Below are 22,674 nucleotides of genomic sequence, written 5' to 3'. Positions count from 1 at the left end.
ATAAACTACTTGGTTGCATTTCTATACTTCAACCTTTAGGAAATTAAGTTTTAAAAACATACCATCTGTAATAGGAAGGTACTCAGGAATAAATCTAATAAAAATGTATAAGACTTTTAAGGGGAAAATTCTAAAACATGATAGAAGGATAATAAAAATAAATGGGAAACTGATTTTATATTCATAAATGGATTCAGTGTTGTAAAGATATCAATTTTCTTCAATTTATATATTCAGTGTAATTCCAATCAAAATCTCAACAGGCAGATTCTAAAATTATGTGGAAGAGCCAAGGCTAAGAACAGTGTAGGAGGCTGATAGCCACCCAAAGATATTAGGTCCTGATCCCTGGAACCTGTAAATGTTACCCAGTCAGGAAAAACGGTCTTGGCAGGTGTGATTAAAGGAGAGGTTATCCTGGATTATCCAGCTGGGCCCTAAATCCAATAAAAAATGTACTTTTAAGAAAGAGGCAGAGGGAGATTTGATATATACAGAAAAGGAGAAGGTGATATGAAGATGGTGGCAGAGATTGGAGTGAGGTGGCTGGAAGCAAGGGAATGCCGGCAGCCACCAGAATTTGGAAGAGGCAAGAAATGGTTTCTCTTCTGGAGCCTCTTGAAGAAATTTTCTGAATTTTAGCCAAGTAAAACTGATATTGAACTTCTGGCTTCCAGAGCTATGAGAGAATAAATATCTGTTGTTTTAAGTCACCAAGTTTGTGGTAATTTTTTATAGCAGCCATAGCAAACTAATACAAATAGCAAGGTAGTTTTGAAGAAAAAGTCCTACCAGGTTTCAAGATTACTGTAAAGCTATGCTTATTAAGACAGTGTTATATTTTCTCTGGGACAGACAAATAAACCACTGCAGTATAAGAGAGTTCAGAAACATATGGGAACTTAATGTATAACTGAGGTATTGATGCATTTCACTGGGGAAATGGTGCTAGGAAAATTGGTTATCATATGGAAAAAATTATAATTAGATTCCCCTTCTTCATGCCATATTCAGAAATAAAGTCAAGAAAAAATACTGAATGTGAAAGTAGAATATTTTGGAAGAGCATTTAAGAGAAATATCTATTTTCCTCCCAACTTTTTATTATGAAAAATTTCAAACACATGAGAAAGTTCAAAGAAGAGAATAGTGAACACTTACACACCCATCTATGCCTAGACTGAAAAATGACTATTTTGCCATATATATTTTTGTGCAGTTTTATTGAGATATATTCATATACCATACAATCGTACACAGTGTTCAGTCAGTTCACAGTATCATCACATAGTTGTGCATTCATCACATAAATTTTTTGAACATTTCATTACTCTAAAAAATAAGAATGAGAATAAAAAAAAAAGTTAAAAAGAACACCCAAAACATCTCAACTCCTTTTCCTCCCCTGTTATTCATTTACTTTTTATCCCCCTTTTTTCTATTCATTTGTCCATATATTGGGTAAAGGGAGTGTGAGCCACAAGGTTTTCACAATCACGCAGTCAAACTGTGTAAGCTATATTGTTAAATGATCATCTTCAAGAATCAAGGATACTGGATTGCAGTTCAGTAGTTTCAGGTGTTTCCTTCAAACTATTCTAATGCATAAGAATAACCTCCAGAATGACCTGTCAACTCCATTTGAGATCTCTCAGCTGCTGAAACTTTATTTTGTTTAATTTCTCTTCCCCCTTTTGGTCAGGGAGGTTTTCTCAATCCCACAATGCTGGGTCCAGGCTCATCCCTGGAAATCATGTCCCACGTTACCAGGAAGATTTATACCCCTGGGAGTCATGTCCCATGTAGTGGGAAGGGCAGTGAGTTTACCAGCCAAGTGGGCTTAGAGAGTGACAGGCCACATCTGAGCAACAAAAGAGCTTCTCTGAGGATGGCTCTTAGGCACCATTATAAGTAGGCTTAGCCTCTCCTTTGCAGTAATAAGCTTCATAAGGCCACCCCCAAGATTGAGGACTTGGCCTACTACAATGGTAGTCCCCAGTGTTTGTGAGAATATCCCCAAGTGGGGAAGTTTAATGTTTCCACATTTTTCCCCAGGCACTCAAGGAGGCTTTGCAAATGCCTTTTATTCTCTGCCCACATTACTCTGGCATGTATTGGGGCTTCATGCTAACCTGTGCAAACCAACCAGATCTCACCTCCTATTCAGGGTTCCATGTAATTATTGGTGTTTGAATAAACTGGCTATGCAAGTTAAATTATATAGCGTGCTACAGAAAGTATAGATTTTGCACCAAATAAACATCTATTCCTTTGGTCTCACACAGAAGTTGAGGTTTTAAAACACAGTCAGTATCATCCTTTTCCCTTTAGTCTGGTTTACCTTAGTTCTAATCAAGTCCATTTCGTTCATATCTCTAATAGAAGTTTGATCTCTTTTTCACATTTTTTAACATTTGCCGTATGGGGTAATGCTGACATTCATAGCTGCCGAACTTTGGCTCTGAGTCTTAGGTGTCACACAGATACCTGAAGTTACAGGGGCCGACCAGCTCGGCATCTCAGAATTCAGAGATAAACATTACAACTCATGAATAGACGTGACTACTGTAAGAGCTTAAAGTCTAGGAACATTTACCATAAGCCTTCCCCTAATAACCTATACTCGTAGATTTAATTCCCAGAGCTTGCACATTATAGTTAGTCCATATTAGTGAGGCATTATAATATTTGTCTTTTCAGTTCTGGCTTATTTCACTTGACATACTGTCCTCTAGGTCCATTCACCTAGGTGTTTACCTCACGACTTGATTTCTTCTTGCCACCACTTGGTATTCCATTGTATGTATACACCATAGTTCACCATTCTGTTTATCAGTTAATGTACCCTTAGGCTACCTACATCCATTGTGAATTGTGAATATGGCTGCCATAGACACCAGTGTGCAATGTCCACTCACGTCCCTGCTCTCAGTTCTTCCAAGTATATACACTGTAACAGGGTTGCAGGACAATATGGCAACCCCAGTGTTAGCTTCCTGTAAAACCACCAAACTGCCCTCCAGCTGGGCACACCATTCTACTTCCCTACTAAAAGTGAATAGATACATCCCTTTCTCCACATTTTTTTTCAGCACTTGTATCCCTCTGTTTATTTTTTAACAGTTTTATTCACACATCATATAATCTACCCTAAGTAAATAATCAACGATTCCCAGTATAGTCACATAATTATGCATTCACCACCACAATATATATGAAGACATTTCCATCTATTCCCCAAAGAAAGAGGAAAAGGAGAAAAAAATGAAGAATAAAAATACAAAAGATAGAGAAAAATAAAAATAAAATACAATGAAAAGGTCAGACAAAATCACCACCACCAAGAATTCCTTATATCCCCTTCTTACAGACATTTAGCTTTGGTATATTGCCTTTGTTACAATTAGTGGAAGCATCTTACAATGTTACTGTTAACTATAGATTCTAGTTTGCATTGATTGTATTTTTTCTCCTATACCATCCAATTTTCAACACCTTGCAATGTTGACATTCATTTGTTCTCCCTCATTTAAAAACATTCTTTTATTTGTACTGTTAATCACCATCATTGAGTGCTCTAGGTTTCGCTAAGTTATATAATCCCAACCGTTATCTTCTATCTTTCTGTCTTGTGTCATACCCACCCTTACCCTTCCTCTTTCAACCATACTCACACTCATCTTTGTTCAGAGTACTTACATATTATTACCATCTCACTCTATTATGCTATCCATTCCATTTCTGAATCTATACAATCAATCATCTTGAACCGTCTGTGCTCCTTCAGCATCAAATGCCCAATGTCTAACCTCTTTCTATCTCCTGATAACCTGTGTTCTCAACTCTCAAATTTCTCTCATCAATGTTAGTCCATATTAGTGAGACCATACAGTATCCATCCGTTTGTTTCTGGCTAATTTCACTCAACGTAATGTCTACTGTCTACCATTTTGTCTTTTGGATTTTATACGTCATTTATTATTTTATTTTCATTTTTTTCCTTTCTCTTTTTACTCTTACTGATAGTCTTCATTTTTACTCTCTTATCCAAACCTCTCTCTCCTGCCTTTTCTTATCTGCCTGTAGTGCCTCCTTTATTATTTCTTGTAGAGCAGATATCTTGTTCACAAACTCAGTGTCTGCTTGTCTCAGAGTATTTTAAATTCCCCCTCATTTTTGAAGGACAGTTCTGCCGGATATAGAATTCCTGGCTGGCAGTTTTTCTCTTTCAGTATCCTAAATATATCATGCCACTGCCTTCTCGCCTCCATGCCTCTGCTGAGAAATGTATACATAGTCTTAGTGAGCTTCCTTTGTATGTGATGGGTCGCTTTTCTCTTGGTGCTCCCACAATTCCCTCCTTGTCTTTGACATTTGACAATCTGATATATTAAGTGTCCTGGAGTCAGTCTACTCGGATCTATTCTGTTTGGGGTACGCTGCGGCTCTTGGACCTGTAATTTTATGTCTTTCATAACAGATGGCAAATTTTCAGTGATTATATCCTCCATTATTCTTTCTGCTCCTTTTCCCTTCTCCTCTCTCCCTGGACACCTATGACACATATATTCATTTGCTTAATGTTGTCATTCAGTTTCCTGATACCCTGCTTATATTTTTCCATTCTTTTCCCTATCTGTTCTTTTGCGTGTATGATTTCAGCTGTTCTGTCCTCCAGTTCATGAATCCTTTCTTCTGCCTCTTCAGATTTCCTGTTGTATGTCTCCATTGTGTTTTTCATCTCTTCTATTGTGCCTTTCATTCCCATAAGTTTTGCCAGTTGTTTTTCAAACTTCTGAGTTCTTCCTTTTGTTTGCCCAATGTCTTCCTTGTGTCCTTCATCTCTTTTGCCATATCTTCCCTCAACTCATTGATTTGCCTTTTGAATTGATTTAGGAGATTTTTTTGGTTAATAATTAGTTGTTTCCATTCCTGTATCTCATTTGAAGCATACATTTGTTCCTTTGACTGGGTCATATTTTCTTTTTTGCTAATGTGACTCGTAATTTTTTGTTGTCCAGGCATCTGATTTCTTTGATTACCCCAATCAGATTTTCCCAGACCAGACAGGCCCAGTTCTCAGGAGGAAGTTGTATTCAGTACCAGGTTTCGCTGAGGGTGAGACCCAGCAGGTTGTCAGACTTTCCTGGGAGGCCTCTAGACTCTGTGCTTTCCCTATCTTGCCCAGCAGGTGGCGCTTGTCAACCTGCAGCTCTCCACTGGTGTAAAGAGGTGCGGCTTCTTTAATTCTTGGTGGACCCTGTCCTGGCCATGGGCTGAGGGTGTCAGAAGCCAAGCTTAAGTTGTTTCTGTTTTTTTTTTCTCCCCAGGCCTTGGGGTCTGAATTCTCTAAGGGAGGGCAGCCACTTGAGCTGGGCCCGCCCCCCTTTTCTTTTTTTTAATGCAATTTTATTGAGATAATCACATAACATACAGTCATTCAGTGTACAATCAGTTGTTCACAGTATTGTCATATAGTTGTGCTTTCATCACCACCGTCAAACTTCGAACATTTTCATTACTCCAAAAAATAAAATAAAAATTAAAATAAAAAAGAACATCCAAAACATCTCATTCCCCTCCTCCCCCCATTGTTCATTTACTTTTTTAAAAATACAGTTTAATTGAGATGCATTCACACACCCTACAGTCATCCACAATGTACAATCAGTTATTCACAGCACCATCATACAGTTGTGTGTTCATCACCAGAATCAATTTTTGAAACTTTTCCTTACCCCAAAATAAAAATAAAAGCAAAAAAGAACGCCTGAATCTTTCCATCCCCTCCATCCCACCCTATTCATCTAATTTTTGTCCCCATTTTTCCACTCATCTGTCCATACACTGGATAAAGGGAGTGTGAGCCACAAAATTTACACAGTCACACAGTTACACTATGCAATCTACATAGTTATACAATCATCTTTGAGAATCAAGGTCACTGGGTTGCAGTTTGACAGCTTCAGGTGTTTCCCTTTAGCCATTCTAACATACTAAAGACTAAAAGGTGATATCTATATAGTGCATAAGAATACCCTCCAGAGTGAACTCTTGACTCCATATAAATCTCTCATCCACTGGAAGCTTATTTTGTTTCATCTCTCTTCCCTCTTTTGGTCAAGAAGATCCTCTCAATCCCACAGTGCTGGGTCCAGGCTCATCTCCAGGGATCATTTCCTGTGTTGCCAGGGGGATTTACAGCCCTGGGTGTCATGTCCCACGTAAGGGGGAGGGTAGTGAGTTCAGCTGATGAGTGGGCTTAGAGGGGGGGGTCACATCTGAGCAACAAAGAAGCTTTCTGGGGGTGACTCCTAGGCACAATTATAAGTGGGCTTAGCCTCTCCCTTGCAGCACCTATCCTCACAAGGGAAAGCCCTGAGATTGAGGGTTCAGCCCACTAAATTGGCAATCCTCAATGTCTGCAAGAAAATCAGCAGTAGCCCAGATAGGGAAGTGCAACACTTCCGCATTTCTTCTCAGGGCTGCCCACCTTTTCCTAGGCAAGATACACCCTTTAGGGTTATCTCATACACTTGAATTTCTCCTTTGTCTCTCTGACTCTCTTAATTGCACCCTTGCCTGGGTCAGTGCTGACAATTGAAAATGCCTGAGGCTACTAATGAGCTACTTGGAATGGGAAAGAAAAAAAAGGAAAAAGAGAGAAAGCCCCTTTTCAGAGTCAGTCCTCAGCCCCCCTGTTTTGCTAGTCAGCCGGTGTTGGTGCCTGGTTCTCTGTGCCCGTTTTTTTGGGACACAGCTGTTTTCCAGTATTCTGAGCTCATTCATCTCTAAAAGCCTATTTTTATTTATTTATGTATTTTTTTTCTGTTAGCCCCACCTCTGCTGGGAGTGACCTCAGGGTACTGTCTTGCTTCCTCAGTGTTTATCTGAGCTTGTAGCTTGTGTTCAGTAGCCCAAATTTGTTAATTAAAATAATTAAAACCACATTTGGAGCTTGGTTGAGTTACCTTCTCTCCCTCCAGGTATCCTGCTTCTTTTTCTCACTGAAGTTTTCCACCTCAGCCTGCCATGCCTGTGGGGGATGGGCGCCACCTCCACAGTTTGGGGAGCTTTACGTACAGTTCTTTGCTGTGAACTCATCCATTCCAGGCTGTTGTACCATGTGTGTCCAGTCACAGATGTCCCCCAAAAGTTGTTCCAGACTATTTACTAGTTGTTCCTGGCTATTTACTAGTTGCTCTAGAGGACTAACTGAATTCCACACCTCTCTGTGTCACCATCTTGCCCCACCTCTCCTTGCCATATAGTAAAAAAAAATTTTTTTTAATTTTTAAAATTAAAAAAAATTTTTGACTGAATTATTCAAAAGTGATTTGCAGATATGATGACTCTTAAAACTTCAGCTTACATCTTTTTTTTTATCTTCATTTTATTGAGATATATTCACATACCACGCAGTCATACAAAACAAATTGTACATTCAGTTGTTCACAGTACCATTACATAGTTGTACATTCATCACCTAAATCAATCCCTGACACCTTCATTAGCACACACACAAAAATAACATGAATAATAATTAAAGTGAAAAAGAGCAATTGAAGTAAAAAAGAACACTGGGTACCTTTGTATGTTTGTTTGTTTGTTTCCTTCCCCTATTTTTCTACTCATCCATCCATAAACTAGACAAAGGGGAGTGTGGTCGTTATGCCTTTCCCAATCCCATTGTCACCCCTCATAAGCTACATTTTTATACAATTGTCTTCGAAATTCATGGGTGCTGGGTTGTAGTTTCATAGTTTCAGGTATCCACCACCAGCTACCCCAACTCTTTAGAACCTAAAAAGGGTTGTCTAAATTGTGTATAAGAGTGCCCACCAGAGTGACCTCTTGGCTCCTTTTGGAATCTCTCTGCCACTGAAGCTTATTTCATTTCCTTTCACATCCCCCTTTTGGTCAAGAAGATGTTCTCCGTCCCACGATGCCAGGTCTACATTCCTACCCGGGATTCATATTCCACGTTGCCAGGGAGATTCACTCCCCTGGGTGTCTGATCCCACGTAGAGGGGAGGGCAGTGATTTCACCTTTCAAGTTGGCTTAGGTAGAGAGAGAGGGCCACATCTGAGCAACAAAGAGGCATTCGGGAGGAGGCTCTTAGGCACAATTAAAGGGAGGCCTAGCCTCTCCTTTACAACAACCGTCTTTCCAAGGGTAAAACCTATGGTAGAGGGCTCAACCCATCAAACCACCAGTCCCCTATGTCTGTGGTCATGTTAGCAACCATCGAGGTGGGGTAGGCCAATACCCCTGCATTCTCCACAGGCTCCTCAAGGGGGCGCTACGTATTTTTTTCCTTTTTTTTTTTTTTTAACTTTTTTTTCTTTTTTAAATCAACTGTATGAAAAAAAAATTAAAAAAAAATATAAAAGAACATTTCAAAGAGACCATAACAAGGGAGTAAGAAAAAGACAATTAACCTAAGATAACTGCTTTACTTCCAACCTGTTCCTACTTTACCCCAAGAAAGTTACCTAATATAGCAACATTTCTGTGAACTTGTTCCTACTATATGCATCAGAAATTAACAGACCATAGTCATTCCTGGGCATCCCCAGAACGTTAAATAGCTTATGTGTTCTTCTTGGATTATTGTTCCCCCTTCCTTAATTGCTCTCTATTGTTAGTTCCCCTACATTCTACATTATAAACCATTTGTTTTACATTTTTCAAAGTTCACATTAGTGGTAGCATATAATATTTCTCTTTTTGTGCTTGGCTTATTTCGCTCAGCATTATGTCTTCAAGGTTCATCCATGTTGTCATATGTTTCACGAGATCGTTCCTTTTTACTGCCGTGTAGTATTCCATCGTGTGTATATACCACATTTTCTTTATCCACTCATTTGTTGAAGGACATTTGGGTTGTTTCCATCTCTTGGCAATTGTGAATAATGCTACTATGAACATTGGCTTGCAGACATCTGTTCGTGTCACTGCTTTCCGATCTTCAGGGTATATACCGAGAAGTGCAATCGCTGGATCAAATGGTGACTCTATATCTAGTTTTCTAAGAAACTGCCAGACTGACTTCCAGAGTGGCTGAACCATTATACAGTCCCACCAACAATGAATAAGAGTTCCAATTTCTCCACATCCCCTCCAGCATTTGTAGTTTCCTGTTTGTTTAATGGCAGCCACTCTAATCGGTGTGAGATGGTATCTCATTGTGGTCTTAATTTGCATCTCTAATAGCTAGTGAAGCTGAATATTTTTTCATGTGTTTCTTGGCCATTTGTGTTTCCTCTTCAGAGAACTGTCTTTTCATATCTTTTGCCCATTTTATAATTGGGCTGTCTGTACTATTGTCATTGAGTTGTAGGATTTCTTTATATGTGCAATATATCAGTCTTTTGTCAGATACATGGTTTCCAAAAATTTTTTCCCATTGAGTTGGCTGCCTCTTTACCTTTTTGAGAAATTCCTTTGAGGTGCAGAAACTTCTAAGCTTGAGGAGTCCCCATTTATCTATTTTTTCTTTTGTTGCTTGTGCTTTGGGTGTAAAGTCAAGGAAGTGGCCATCTAATACAAGGTCTTGAAGATGTTTTCCTACATTATCTTCTAGGAGTTTTATGGTACTTTCTTTTATATTGAGGTCTCTCGTCCATTTTGAGTTAATTTTTGTGTAGGGTGTGAGGTAGGGGTCCTCTTTCATTCTTTTGGATATGGATACCCAACTCTCCTAGCCCCATTTGTTGAATAGACCATTATGACTCAGTTCAGTGACTTTGGGGGCCTTATCAAAGATCAGTTGGCCATAGATCTGAGGGTCTATCTCTGAATTCTCAATTCGATTCCATTGATCTATATGTCTATCTTTGTGTCAGTACCATGCTGTTTTGACAACTGTGGCTTTATAATAAGCTTCAAAGTCAAGGAGTGTAAGTCCTCCCACTTCGTTTTTCTTTTTTAGAGTGTCTTTAGCAATTCAAGGCATCTTCCCTTTCCAAATAAATTTGGTAACTAGCTTTTCCAAGTCTGCAAAGTAGGTTGTTGGAATTTTGATTGGGATTGCATCAAATCTGTAGATGAGTTTAGGTAGAATTGACATCTTAATGACATTTAGCCTTCCTATCCATGAACATGGAATATTTTTCCATCTTTTAAGGTCCCCTTCTATTTCTTTTAGTAGAGTTACGTAGTTTTCTTTGTATAGGTCTTTTACATCTTTGGTTAAGTTTATTCCTAGGTACTTGATTTTTTTAGTTGCTATTGAAAATGGTATCTTTTTCTTGAGTGTCTCTTCAGTTTGTTCATTTCTAGCATATAGAAACATTACTGACTTACGTGCATTAATCTTGTATCCCGCTACTTTGCCAAATTTGTTTATTAGCTCTAGTAGCTGTATCATCGATTTCTCAGGGTTTTCCAGATATAAGATCATATCATCTGCAAACAATGACAGTTTTACTTCTTCTTTTCCAATTTGGATGCCTTTTATTTCTTTGTCTTGCCGGATTGCCCTGGCTAGCACTTCCAGCACAATGTTGAATAACAGTGGTGACAGTGGACATCCTTGTCTTGTTCCTGATCTTAGAGGGAAGGCTTTCAGTCTCTCACCATTGAGTACTGTGCTGGCTGTGGCTTTTTCATATACGCTCTTTATCATATTGAGGAAGTTTCCTTCAATTCCTACCTTTTGAAGTGTTTTTATCAAAAAGGGATGTTGGATTTTGTCAAATGCTTTTTCAGCATCTACTGAGATGATCAATTGATTTTTCCCTTTTGAATTTTTAATGTGTTGTAATACATTGATTGATTTTCTTATATTGAACCATCCTTGCATGCCTGGAATGAACCCCGCTTGGTCATGGTGTATGATTTTTTTAATGTGTCTTTGGATTCGATTTGCAAGTATTTTGTTGAGGATTTTTGCCTCTGTATTTATTAGGAAGATTGGCCGGTAGTTTTCCTTTTTTGTAGCATGTTTGCGTGGTTTTGGTATTAGATTGATGTTAGCTTCATAAAATGAGTTAGGTAGTGTTCCATTTTCTTCAATGTTTTGAAAGAGTTTGAGTAAGATTGGTGTCAGTTCTTTCTGGAAAGTTTGGTAGAATTCCCCTGTGAAGCCATCTGGCCCTGGGCATTTATTTGTGGGAAGATTTTTGATGACTGATTGGATCTCTTTGCTTGTGATGGGTTGATTGAGGTCTTCTGTGTCTTCTCTGGTCAGTCTAGGTTGTTCATATGTTTCCAGGAAATTGGCTATTTCCTCTACATTATCCAGTTTGTTGCCATACAGTTGTTCATAGTATCCTCTTACAATTTTTTTAATTTCTTCAGGATCTGCAGTTATGTCACCTTTTTCATTCATTATTTTGTTTATATGGGTCTTGTCTCTTTTTGATTTTGTCAGTCTAGCTAGGGGCTTGTCAATCTTGTTGATCTTCTCAAAGAACCAACTTTTGGTGATATTTATCCTCTCTATTGTTTTTTTGTTCTCTATGTCATTTATTTCTGCTTTAATCCTTGTTATTTCTTTTCTTCTACTTGGTTTAGGATTGGTTTGCTGTTCATTTTCTAGCTTCTTCAGTTGATCCATTAGTTCTTTGATTTTGGCTCTTTCTTCCAGTTTAATATATGCGTTTAGTGCTATAAATTTCCCCCTCAGCACTGCTTTTGCTACATCCCATAGGATTTGGTATGTTGTGTTCTCATTTTCATTCGTCTCTATATATTTAGCAATTTCTCTTGCTATTTCTTCTTTAACCCACTGATTGTTTAGGAGTGTGTTGTTTAACCTCCAAGTATTTGTGAATTTTCTAAGTCTCTGATGGTTATTGACTTCTAATTATATTCCATTGTGGTCAGAGAATGTGCTTTGAATAATTTCAGTCTTTTTAAATTTACTGAGGCTTGTTTTATGTCCCAGCATATGATCTATTCTGGAGAAAATTCCGTGAGCACTAGAAAAGTATGTGTATCCTGGTGATTTGGGATGTAATGTCCTGTATATGTCTGTTAAATCTAATTCATTTATCATATTGTTTAGGTTTTCAATTTCCTTATTGGTCTTCTGTCTGGTTGATCTATCTATAGGAGAGAGTGATGTGTTGAAGTCTCCCACAATTATTGTGGAAACATCAATTGCTTCCTTTAGTTTTGCCAGTGTTTCTCTCATGTATTTTGTGGTACCTTGATTGGATGCATAGACATTTATGACTGTTATTTCTTCTTGTTGAATTGCCCCTTTTATTAGTATGTAGTGGCCTTCTTTGTCTCTCAAAACATCCCTGCATTTGAAGTCTATTTTATCTGAGATTAATATTGCTACACCTGCTTTCTTTTGGCTGTAGCTTGCATGAAATATTTTTTTCCATCCTTTCACTTTCAATTTCTTTGTGTCCCTGTGTCTAAGATGAGTCTCTTGTATGCAACATATTGATGGTTCATTTTTTTTGATCCATTCTGCGAATCTATATCTTTTAATTGGGGAGTTTAATCCATTTACATTCAACGTTATAACCGTGAAGGCATTTCTTGAATCAGCCATCTTATCCTTTGGTTTATGTTTGTCATATATATTTTTCCCCTCTCTCTATTAATATCCTTTATTGTACCCATACCGAATCTCTTTAGTACTGAACCTTCCTCCAAGTCTCTCTGTCCTTTCTTTGTTTCTCTGTCTGTAGGGCTCCCTTTAGTATCTCCAGTAGGGCATGTCTCTTGTTAGCAAATTCTCTCAGCATTTGTTTGTCTGTGAAAAATTTAAGCTCTCCGTCAAATTTGAAGGAGAGCTTTCCTGGATAAAGTATTCTTGGTTGGAAATTTTTCTCACTCAGAATTTTAAATATATCGTGCCACTGCCTTCTCACCTCCATGGTGGCTGCTGAGTAGTCACTACTTAGTCTTATGCTGTTTCCTTTGTATGTGGTGAATTGCTTTTCTCTTGCTGCTTTCAGAACTTGCTCCTTCTCTTCCGTGTTTGACAGTGTGATCAGAATATGTCTCGGAGTGGGTTTATTTGGATTTATTCCATTTGGAGTTCGCTGAGCATTTATGATTTGTGTATTTATGTTGTTTAGAAGATTTGGGAAGTTTTCCCCAACAATTTCTTTGAATACTCTTCCTAGACCTTTACCCTTTTCTTCCCCTTCTGGAACACCAATGAGTCTTATATTTGGATGTTTCATATTATCTATCATATCCCTGAGGTCTGTTTCGATTTTTTTTCAATTTTTTTCCCCCATTCTTTCTTTTATGCTTTCATTTTCCATTCTGTCATCTTCCAGGTCACTGATTCGTTGTTCAGCTTCCTCTAGTCGTGTACTATGAGTGTCCAGAATCTTTTTAATTTGGTCAACAGTTTCTTTAATTTCCATAAGATCATCCATTTTTTTATTTAGTCTTGCAGTGTCTTCTTTATGCTCTTCTAGGGTCTTCTTGATATCCTTTGTATCCGGTAGTATTGTCTCATTGTTCATCTTTAGTTCTTTGAGTAGCTGCTGTAGGTGCTGTATCTCTTCTGATCTTTTGATTTGGGTGCTTGGGCTTGGGTTATCCATATTGTCTGTTTTTTTCATATGCTTTATAATTTTCTGTTGTTTTTGGCCTCTTGGCATTTGCTGAACTTGATAGGATTCTTTTAGGATTTGTAGACCAATTGAAGTCCTTATCTCTAATTTATCAGATCTACCGCTTTGTGGAGTATACTTTCTCTAACTAAGCAGCAGGTGGCGTCCACGAGCCACCTGTTCTCCACAAGCCCGTTCTCCCCTGCTTTGCCTTTGTGGTGAGTGGGGGATTGAGTCTTGTGGGGTCCAGCTGGTGTACCAAGCTTGCGTGTGTAGTTGGTGTTGCCCGCCCTGTATATGGGGCGTGTTTCTGGGCAGTCAGGAAGGGGGGGTGGCTCCAACAATCAAATCTCCATGGTGATCCTGGAGTTTTAAAGCTGCTGCAATAGTCTAATCCTTCAGTTCAGTCCTGCCACAGTTTGTCTCTTCCACTGACAAGTTCTTGGTATTGGAGTATGGCTCCTGAGATTTGCGAGTGGGTCCCTCTTCCAGGCCGTGCACCCCCTGGTCCTCTGTTGAGGGATGACTGTGCTATGTCACAGGTGAGTGCCGTCCCCCCAGGGCGGTTCTGGGCTGCTGGGCTGTGTAGGGAGGCTCCCAGTCTGCTGAAATGATGGCTGAATGGGGCTTTGTTAATTCACACTGCTCCACCTTCCCAACTCTGGGACAATCAGCTGAGGTTGCAGGGAAGGCTAATGTCCACGCCCAGTTTTGTGGTGTGTGCCTGTTATTTGAAGCACGTCCGTCACACTGGGTTGTCTGGGGCAGTTCTGGGCTTTGGGGCTGGCGATGGGCAGGAGTGTTTCGTGTCCACCAGGATGATGGCTGTGAGCGGACACCCCTCTTTTCTTGGGAAGTTGTGGTGTTTAGTGAATTTTCTCAGCCACTGGATTATTGCCTTTTGTCTCAGAGCTCTCTTAGTTCTGCTCTTTTCTTGACCTGCCCAAATTGCAAGTCTTTGAAGCTTTCTGTATTGGGCTACTTAGAGTAATTGTTTTAGAAAAAGAGAAAAGGATTAAAAAAAAAAAAAAAAAGGTCTTCCTCAGAGATCTAATGGGTTATTGAAATGGTGAGAGACAAAGCAATTAGGGCCATTAAGGAAAGGTCCACAGGGCAGAGAGATCAGCTTTTCTTCGGGATTTGCATATGAGCCTGAGGGCCTGAGCTCTGCCCTTCCCCTTTCTATGTTCACCAGATCTCCAGAAATCCTCTGGTTTTATTTTGGAGTTTTTCGTGCTGTTTTTTTCTATGCCTGTCTCCTCTCTGCTGGGTTGTCTGCTCTCAGATTCTCTGGTGTCTGGTCTCAGTCTGTCTATGGTTAGAGTTTGGATCACTAGAATGAGTTTCCGATAAGGGCTGCCACTGCAGTTCTCCCTTCTCCTTCCCGGAGCTGACAGCTCCTCCTCCCACGGGACTGAGCCTGGCAGGGAGGCGTGTGGGTCCCCTGGCCACAAAAACTTACAGATTTCGCTGATCTCAGCAGTTTGACATGTTCATGAGTGTTGTATGAAGTATGCCCAAAGTCAGATTGCTCTGTGGTGTCCAGTCCACGCAGTTCCTGGCTTTCTACCTACTTTCCTGGAGGAGTAACTAAAACATACAGCTCACCAGGCTGCCATCTTGCCCCGCTCTGCAGCTTACATCTTGATAGAAGAGTATATATGACCTCAGAGTAGTGAAGGATTTCTTAAAATAAGATATAAAGAGCGAATACTTTATGTATAAGAAAAAGTTGACAGAATTTACTACATTAAAATTTAAAAACTTTTGCAAACCGAAAACAAGTGAAAAACCAAGTTTCAGGCTGAAGGAAAATAATTGCAAAACATATTAACAAGAGATTATAAGAAAAATACATCAAATAGAATAAATGGAAACATGCGCAGTGATATAAAGAATTTGTAGACGAAACTTGACTGGCCAATAAATGTGAGATTATTATAAACTTAGCTAATAATTGGGAAATGAAAATTAGCATCATAATGATATGCTTTGTACCTTTCAAATTGGTAAAAATGAAAGTGATAACACCAAATGTTGGCAAGAATGTGGAGTACAGGAACCTGTCATACATTGCTAGATGTGATATGTGGTATCCATATACTTTGATTGATCTTTAGTAAAATAGAATATGTGTATGTTTTTTGACCCAGTAATTCCCTCTGAGGTTTATACCCTTTGAAACCCTTGAACATATGCACAAGAAGGCATATTCAAGTATTTTCCCAGCAAACATTGGAAATAATCCAATATCTAATATCAGTATAATGGATAAATATGTTGGTATAGTCATGCAATGGAATACCTTTAAAGCTGTGAAAAGAAACTAAAGCTACATGGATCAGCAGGAAGGATTTCTATAGTACTATATTGAGTTAAAGGTAAGTTGCCGAAGGATAAATACATATGCTATAAGAAAATTTAAAATGTAGAATATTTATGTAGAACAAGTGTAAATGCTAAAAGTAGAAGTGCATGGAAATTGTAGGGGATTGCATTTAGGCTATATTTGTAATGTCTTATTTTCGAGGTAGCTGGTAAGTACAAAGTATTTGTCAAATTTTCTATGTATCTGAATATCTGACTATTTAATAGAAAGAGTCAGTGAATAGAATCTATTTGAGTGGTTAAGTATTTAAGACAGTGAAGGGACCATTGGTATAGTAAAGTTCCTGAGGTGAAGCGCAGGATGAAATCAAAAGCACAGGTAGAGGGAGTTATAAATTTGGTATATATAGACATATCAAAGAATTGGTAGACCATTGGATACATGTTTCATTTTTCATAGGTATTTCATTTTTCATGGTTTGCTTAGAAGTTGAAAAGACTTACAAGTTTGCAGGAGGAAGATGTGATAATGCAGATTTGCAGTCTGATGAAAATGTGAACTAATATTTTAGACATATGTGTAAAACCTTCTTCTAAGCCTTGACCTGAAAGGTGAGCAGCAAGAGGATTTAAAAATAATCTCATTTTGAAATGTTTTATTGTCATATCCAGGAAAAAAGTTTTGGTTTTTGTTTCCTTCTAAAAACACCTCAGAATTTTGTAAACTTAAAATCTTTTATTTGGCCAACTACTGTCTTGTGATTGTATAACCGTTTTTGTGATTATGCTTGGTTTCATTTCCTTCCTCTGAGTTGTGACTTTTTCCCCCGTAGCTGTTTTCTTCTGAGTATGAAAGATGACAGCATTGAAGGCATTTATGACACCCTAAAGCAGTGTGCACTGATTTCCAAGTCTGCGGGGGGAATTGGTGTTGCTGTGAGTTGTATTCGAGCTACTGGGAGCTACATTGCTGGGGTAAGCTTCTGTTGTATGACTTTAAAAAAGCACAGGCTGGGAGTTTCAAAGTTCATAAGCAACTAGGCTTATGGTTGAAAGGCACACCTTTGCTAGTTAACTATTCATCAAGAGTCAAGATAATGATTTCAGGTAAGATCTGGATTTAAAGCCTATTTCCACTAACTAGTAGTGAGGACTACAGGAAGTTATTTTATATCTCTGAGTTTGTTTCCTCATCTGTAAAGTAAGGAAAGTATCCAATCCTGTAGGATAAAGTTAACATACACTGACAAGAGTCCAAAGGAAACAAATTTGTTATGTGTGGTTTCACACAATTGTAGAGTGACTCATTGTTCACTTATTTCCTAGACTGTTGAAAGGTTTGCTTTGGGGTTAGAAGGATTTAAAGAATTTGATGAGATATCGCCCAGCCTTAGAAGTCTTGCTGTATATTTGTTCTCATTCTAGAATCCATTTATTGCTGAGAAGTCTCCATTTACCTTAATTATTGTCTTGATTTATCCATATCCTACAATTCTTATTGTAAATTGCTTTGAATTCTTTTGGGAAAAGGTAACTGTAGTACTGTTTTTACTATTTTATGCTCTCTGTATGTAGATCTTTTATATATATATATATATATATATATATATATATATATATATATAAAAAATAATGATCTTTTTTTATAAGGTTTATTTACTGATCTTTGTCAGGTGTGGAGTTTAAATTTAGCTACTCTGATTTAGGACCCTATGATTATAATTGTTATCTCTCATTGTAAATTAGAGATTCCATGAAATAATTTTGTGCATAATTGTAATTAATTCAACATTTTATTGGTTTTATTTTGGACATGATTATGTTTTCAAAACAGAGGTAGAGATGGAGAGCAGGTAAAACTATAGATTGCTATCTAGAAATTAGGTACCTGTTTTGAGGAAAGATTGGGAGAGAGTCATTTGTTCAGTGTTGGGCCATTTTGTTCTCTTTCCTTGTTAAGTCCTATCTCCTCCAGATGCTTTTATTCTCCATCTCTCTTTCAGACTAATGGCAATTCCAATGGCCTTGTACCGATGCTGAGAGTGTATAACAACACAGCACGATATGTGGATCAAGGTGGGAATAAGGTATGTTCTATTGCTTTAAAGTACTAGACGTCAGAACTCAAAGTCTTTAGCCATGTATGCTTATAATGAGATGGTTCAGTTGGGTACAGTTTGTAACTACTGAACTTTTTGCTTTTTAACTTTTAAAATCTATTTTATTGAGGTATAATTTACTAACAAGTACATACACTGTTAAGTATACAGTTTGATGAGTTTTAAGAAATGTATATACCCATGTAATCACTACTCCAACCAAGATATAGAACATTTCCATTACTCCCCAAAAGTTCTTCACGTACCCTTGCATTCAATCCCCCCCCCTCAAAAAGGTGTTGTGATAAGTGTTCACACACTTTTTAAAAGTTTTTCTTTAAAAAAAGCCAACAAAAAAAAACCCTCCCTGTTTTATAGGGGAAAAGTAAACAACCTGGTTTTATCAGGAGCAGGGTGGTTTACAGCTTGAGTCTGCCTCTTATGGATATGTAGGCATACTAATCACCTTTTAGTTTATGAATTTACTTTTGATATGGACTTAAAAAAATCGATGGGACCTTGATAAGACAGATCACATCTTTTTGACCTTTAATAAAGAGCACAGTTTATATTGTCAAAGTTAAAGCCATTTTCTTCGGACTTTACAGGCATGTCATATAGTAGTAAAGTAGGCTAGACTAATGAAGAGGAAACTCTGTCTCTAGATCATTGTGTCACTTCAGATAAATAATTTAATCTTTCTTGTTCCAAATCTACTTAATGTCACTTGTTTTTCCTTATTACAGAATTGTAAGAAAAATATACTGTACTACTTTATATTTTTTATGTTACTTTTATTTATGTTATCTTAATTAATGTAGTGTAGTGAAGATCAAAGTAGATATTATGAAAATACTTTGGATAATATGAAGTGTCCTTTTTTCATTCTGATTCTGAAAAGTATGATGATTTATTTACCATTAGCGACCTGGAGCATTTGCTATTTACCTGGAGCCTTGGCATTTGGACATCTTTGAATTCCTCGATTTAAAGAAGAACACAGGAAAGGAAGAACAGCGTGCTAGGGACCTTTTCTTTGCCCTTTGGATTCCAGATCTATTCATGAAGCGAGTGGAAACTAATCAGGTGAGAGTTAGGTACCTGTTAATAATAGTGACTTGAATCATATGAGCTTTCTCTTCTTCATTCAACTTAGGCAACATAGGCTTAGGAAGAGCCTACCTATGTGTGGTGCCATGGAAGGCATTCTGAGAAAGTTAAGATAGATGCCATTCCTGCCTGTTGCATTTTATTCTCTAAAGTACATGCTATCTGACCTAAATGCTTAAAAAGTCATGTACAAACAGGCAGAGCTAGATATTTGGACCTGAGCCTAAAATTATTTCCACAGCAAATTTCCAAGAGAGCCTGTTCTAGTTTGCTAATGCTGCTGGAATGTAAAACACCAGAAATGGATTGGCTTGTACTGAAATGGGGTGTATTTGGTTACACAGTTAGTCTTAAGGCCATGAAGTGTCCAAAAACAAAGGGTCCCTTCAGTGGAGAAAGGCCATTGGCATCTGGAGAACCTCCGTTAGCTGGAAAGGCATGTGGCTGGCATCTGCTTGCTTCCAGGTTGTGTTTCAAAACGGTGTTCTCCAACATGTTAGTGTCAGCTTCCAACGGCCATCTTCAAAATGTCTGTCTCAGCTCCAGCTAGCTTTGAGCTCCTGTCTGAGCTTATATAGTGCTCCAGTAAACTAATCAAGGCCCACACTGAATGGGCGGGGCCATGCCTCCATGGAAATTATCCAATCAGAGTTATCACCTACAGTTGGGTGGGTCACATCTCCATGGACACTGAACCAGTAGGTTCCAACACAATCCACACTAATACGTCTGCCCCCACAAGAATGCATTAAAGAATATGGCTTTTTCTGGGGGACATAAATATACAAACTGGCACAGATCCTATGAAAGCACCTCATCCATTGCAGTGTTTCTAATGGGCTGTGGTTGGTTAAAAGTTTCTTATAGGTACTATTGCTCTTCCCTTTGTAGGACTGGTCTTTGATGTGTCCAAATGAGTGTCCTGGTCTGGATGATGTTTGGGGAGAGGAATTTGAGAAGCTATATGAAAGGTATGGGAAAAATATGGAAGTCTAATAATGTTTTGACCACGCGTTTCTGTTATTTGGGGGATGCAAATTTCAGAAGTATATCAATAATTAGCCAGTCTCTAGGAATCTTTAGAGCATCTAGGAAAGACTTTGATTTATACTTTAATTTTGGTCAGGTTTGCTCCCTGACTCTTTACCAATATTTTGGTTTCTACCCTCTTCTTTCTTAAAACTTGTGATAGATGCTTGTGATAGATCCTTATAAAAATTAAAGTGAAGTTAATAGGGTTATTAGTTTACTCTGTCATACAGTCCATTTAATGAAATGTTATGCTTTATATTGCACATAGGTATCATGAAAGACTAGGACACATTTCATTAATTCATTAAATATTAGCACAATATTAGGAAATTTGGCTACTTTAGGTTCTGTACTTTTTTATTGTGAAAGGTATTGTTGACTTAGTGGGGTTGCGGTGCATTTGAAGGGGTCTAAAGCTGTCAGAGTAAAATGAATATCATATTCCTTTTTTTCTTCCCTTACAAACTTACTAGAAGTTTAAGAGTTTGAATAGTTTTATATTTTAGTGTCATTTCTTCAAATTGTCTGCAATAAAGATTTTCTTAGGAAATAAATATTAAAATATTAGCTTTGCCTTTCAGTTATGAGAAACAGGGTCGTGTCCGCAAAGTTGTGAAAGCTCAGCAGCTTTGGTATGCCATCATTGAGTCTCAGACAGAGACAGGTACCCCGTACATGCTCTACAAAGATTCCTGTAATCGGAAGAGCAACCAGCAGAACCTGGGGACGATCAAATGTAGCAACCTGTGCACAGAAATAGTAGAATATACCAGCAAAGATGAGGTAGGTAGAAACATTTCTGCCTGGAGTACTGAAAGAGAATCTTAAGCAGTTATTGCTTCAAATCCCTTACTTGATGTCACTTGAGATGGGGGAAGGAAGTTTTCATAGTTTGTTGTAAGCAGAAGAGCACTAAAATAGACAGAAATTACAAAGGAAGAAAGAGACGTGACCTGTAAGTATCTTTTAGTTGATAAGTCATGTAGAAAAGATCATCAGCTTTTTCTTACACACATATTCTTTTAATAATCTTTACTTGAGGAAAATATCAATATACATTTATATTGGTTTAGGAGAAACAAATATGTTAGGATACTCATTCGGTTTAAAGTATATAAACATAGAGTTCTTTCAGTGAATAGTGAGATAAAATTCTAATCTCAAATGTATAAGGAGATTTCACAGAAGGGGCAAAGCTAGAAATGGGACATGGATTCGATTTTTTTTTTTTTACAAGTTCAGAAAAAGTTTTCTATTTGGGAAGAAAGGCCTCTAGGATGAGTCAGAGATAGGGATAGGTTTTTATGCAGAGTTTGTTTTGATGGAACAAATACGTTAAGCCTTTGTATAAAGAGAGATGGCTATGACTAGGTGAAGGGAGATAGAAGATGGAAGCTTACAGTCCCATATCTTAGAAGAAGGAAGCCCTTTTAGGTTTCTGAAAGGAGAATAATATCAAAATGCTAGGGTGAGAAGGATGGTTCCTTTTTCTGATTCTAGAGTATCTTGGGGTAAAAAGTTAGAGAAGGGAGGTTAACCTAAAGACTTTGTTGCAGTTGTTGGATGGCAGGCTGCTTGGATATTGAATGTAAACTATTGAAATGAAGAGGAAGGAGCTGATCCCAAATTCTAGGACCTAAATAAAAATGAGAAATGAAAAATCAGGAAATAATTAAAAATTGAGTTAAACGTACTGCTAACGTTGCAATTTAATTCAATAAAATTTATTGAGCACCAGCTGTCTGGGAGTAAAAATGAATATGGCTCTGTCTCTGCCCTCCGGAAATTTATAATTTAATAGGAGGAAATTGACATGTACTTAAGTAACTTTACACAAAATAGATTATATCACAGAGGCTAGAGTGACCATTTTAGAAGGAAAACTATGTCATTCCTCTGCACAGAAGTCCTCTTGGTTTCCAGCCCATCTGTAGTTTTTTTTTTTTAATTGAGATATAATTTACATACTATAAATTAATTGTTTTAAAGTGTATGAGTCAATTTTTTTTTAATATATCACGATCACCATTGTCTAATTGTAAGACAATTTTTATCACCCCAGAAAGAAACCCCTTACCCATTAGCAGTCATTATCCTTTCTTCCCTCCTTCTAGCTACTGGCAACCACTAATATACTTTCTGTCTTTATGGATTTGCCTATCCTAGACAGTCCATATAAATGGAATCATACAAAATGGGGCCTTTTGTGTTTAGCTTCTTTCACTTAGGATGTCTATGAGGTTTATCCATGTTGGAGCATGAATCGGTACTTCATTCCATCCAAAATTCTTACAGTACCTTCAAGGTTATATACACCTACATACCCTCACTTTATTTGCTATTACTTTCTCCCTTGCTCACTCTGCTCCAGCCCTCCTAGTTTCCTTCTGTGCTTCAAGCATGTCAAACATTCTCCTTTCTCAGAATTTTGCACTTGTTTGCTTGTTTTCTCTGCCTTGAATATTAAAATGCCCTTCCCCCAGAGTGTCACATGGCTTGTTTTTTTTCTGACATCTTAATTTCTTTGTTCATATGTCATGTGCTCAGTGAGGCCTTCTTTGACAACTAT

The 22,674-nt window shown here is 37.9% G+C and overlaps 1 protein-coding gene across 1 annotated transcript in view; it reads left to right on the top strand.

The window, feature by feature from the left end:
* The window catches only part of RRM1 (ribonucleotide reductase catalytic subunit M1), a 54,702-nt gene that overhangs the window by 21,431 nt on the left and 10,597 nt on the right, over positions 1-22,674 (top strand). The window contains exons 8-12 of the mRNA XM_037840481.1: positions 16,698-16,839; positions 17,868-17,951; positions 18,888-19,049; positions 19,965-20,044; positions 20,687-20,888. Coding sequence (XP_037696409.1) covers positions 16,698-16,839; positions 17,868-17,951; positions 18,888-19,049; positions 19,965-20,044; positions 20,687-20,888 — 670 coding nt within the window. The remainder of the gene's footprint in view (positions 1-16,697; positions 16,840-17,867; positions 17,952-18,887; positions 19,050-19,964; positions 20,045-20,686; positions 20,889-22,674) is intronic.

This window comes from Choloepus didactylus, chromosome 6 (genome assembly GCF_015220235.1).
Source record: "Choloepus didactylus isolate mChoDid1 chromosome 6, mChoDid1.pri, whole genome shotgun sequence".
NCBI classification, from domain to species: Eukaryota; Metazoa; Chordata; class Mammalia; order Pilosa; family Megalonychidae; genus Choloepus; species Choloepus didactylus.
This window is presented reverse-complemented; position numbering and strand designations above follow the sequence as displayed.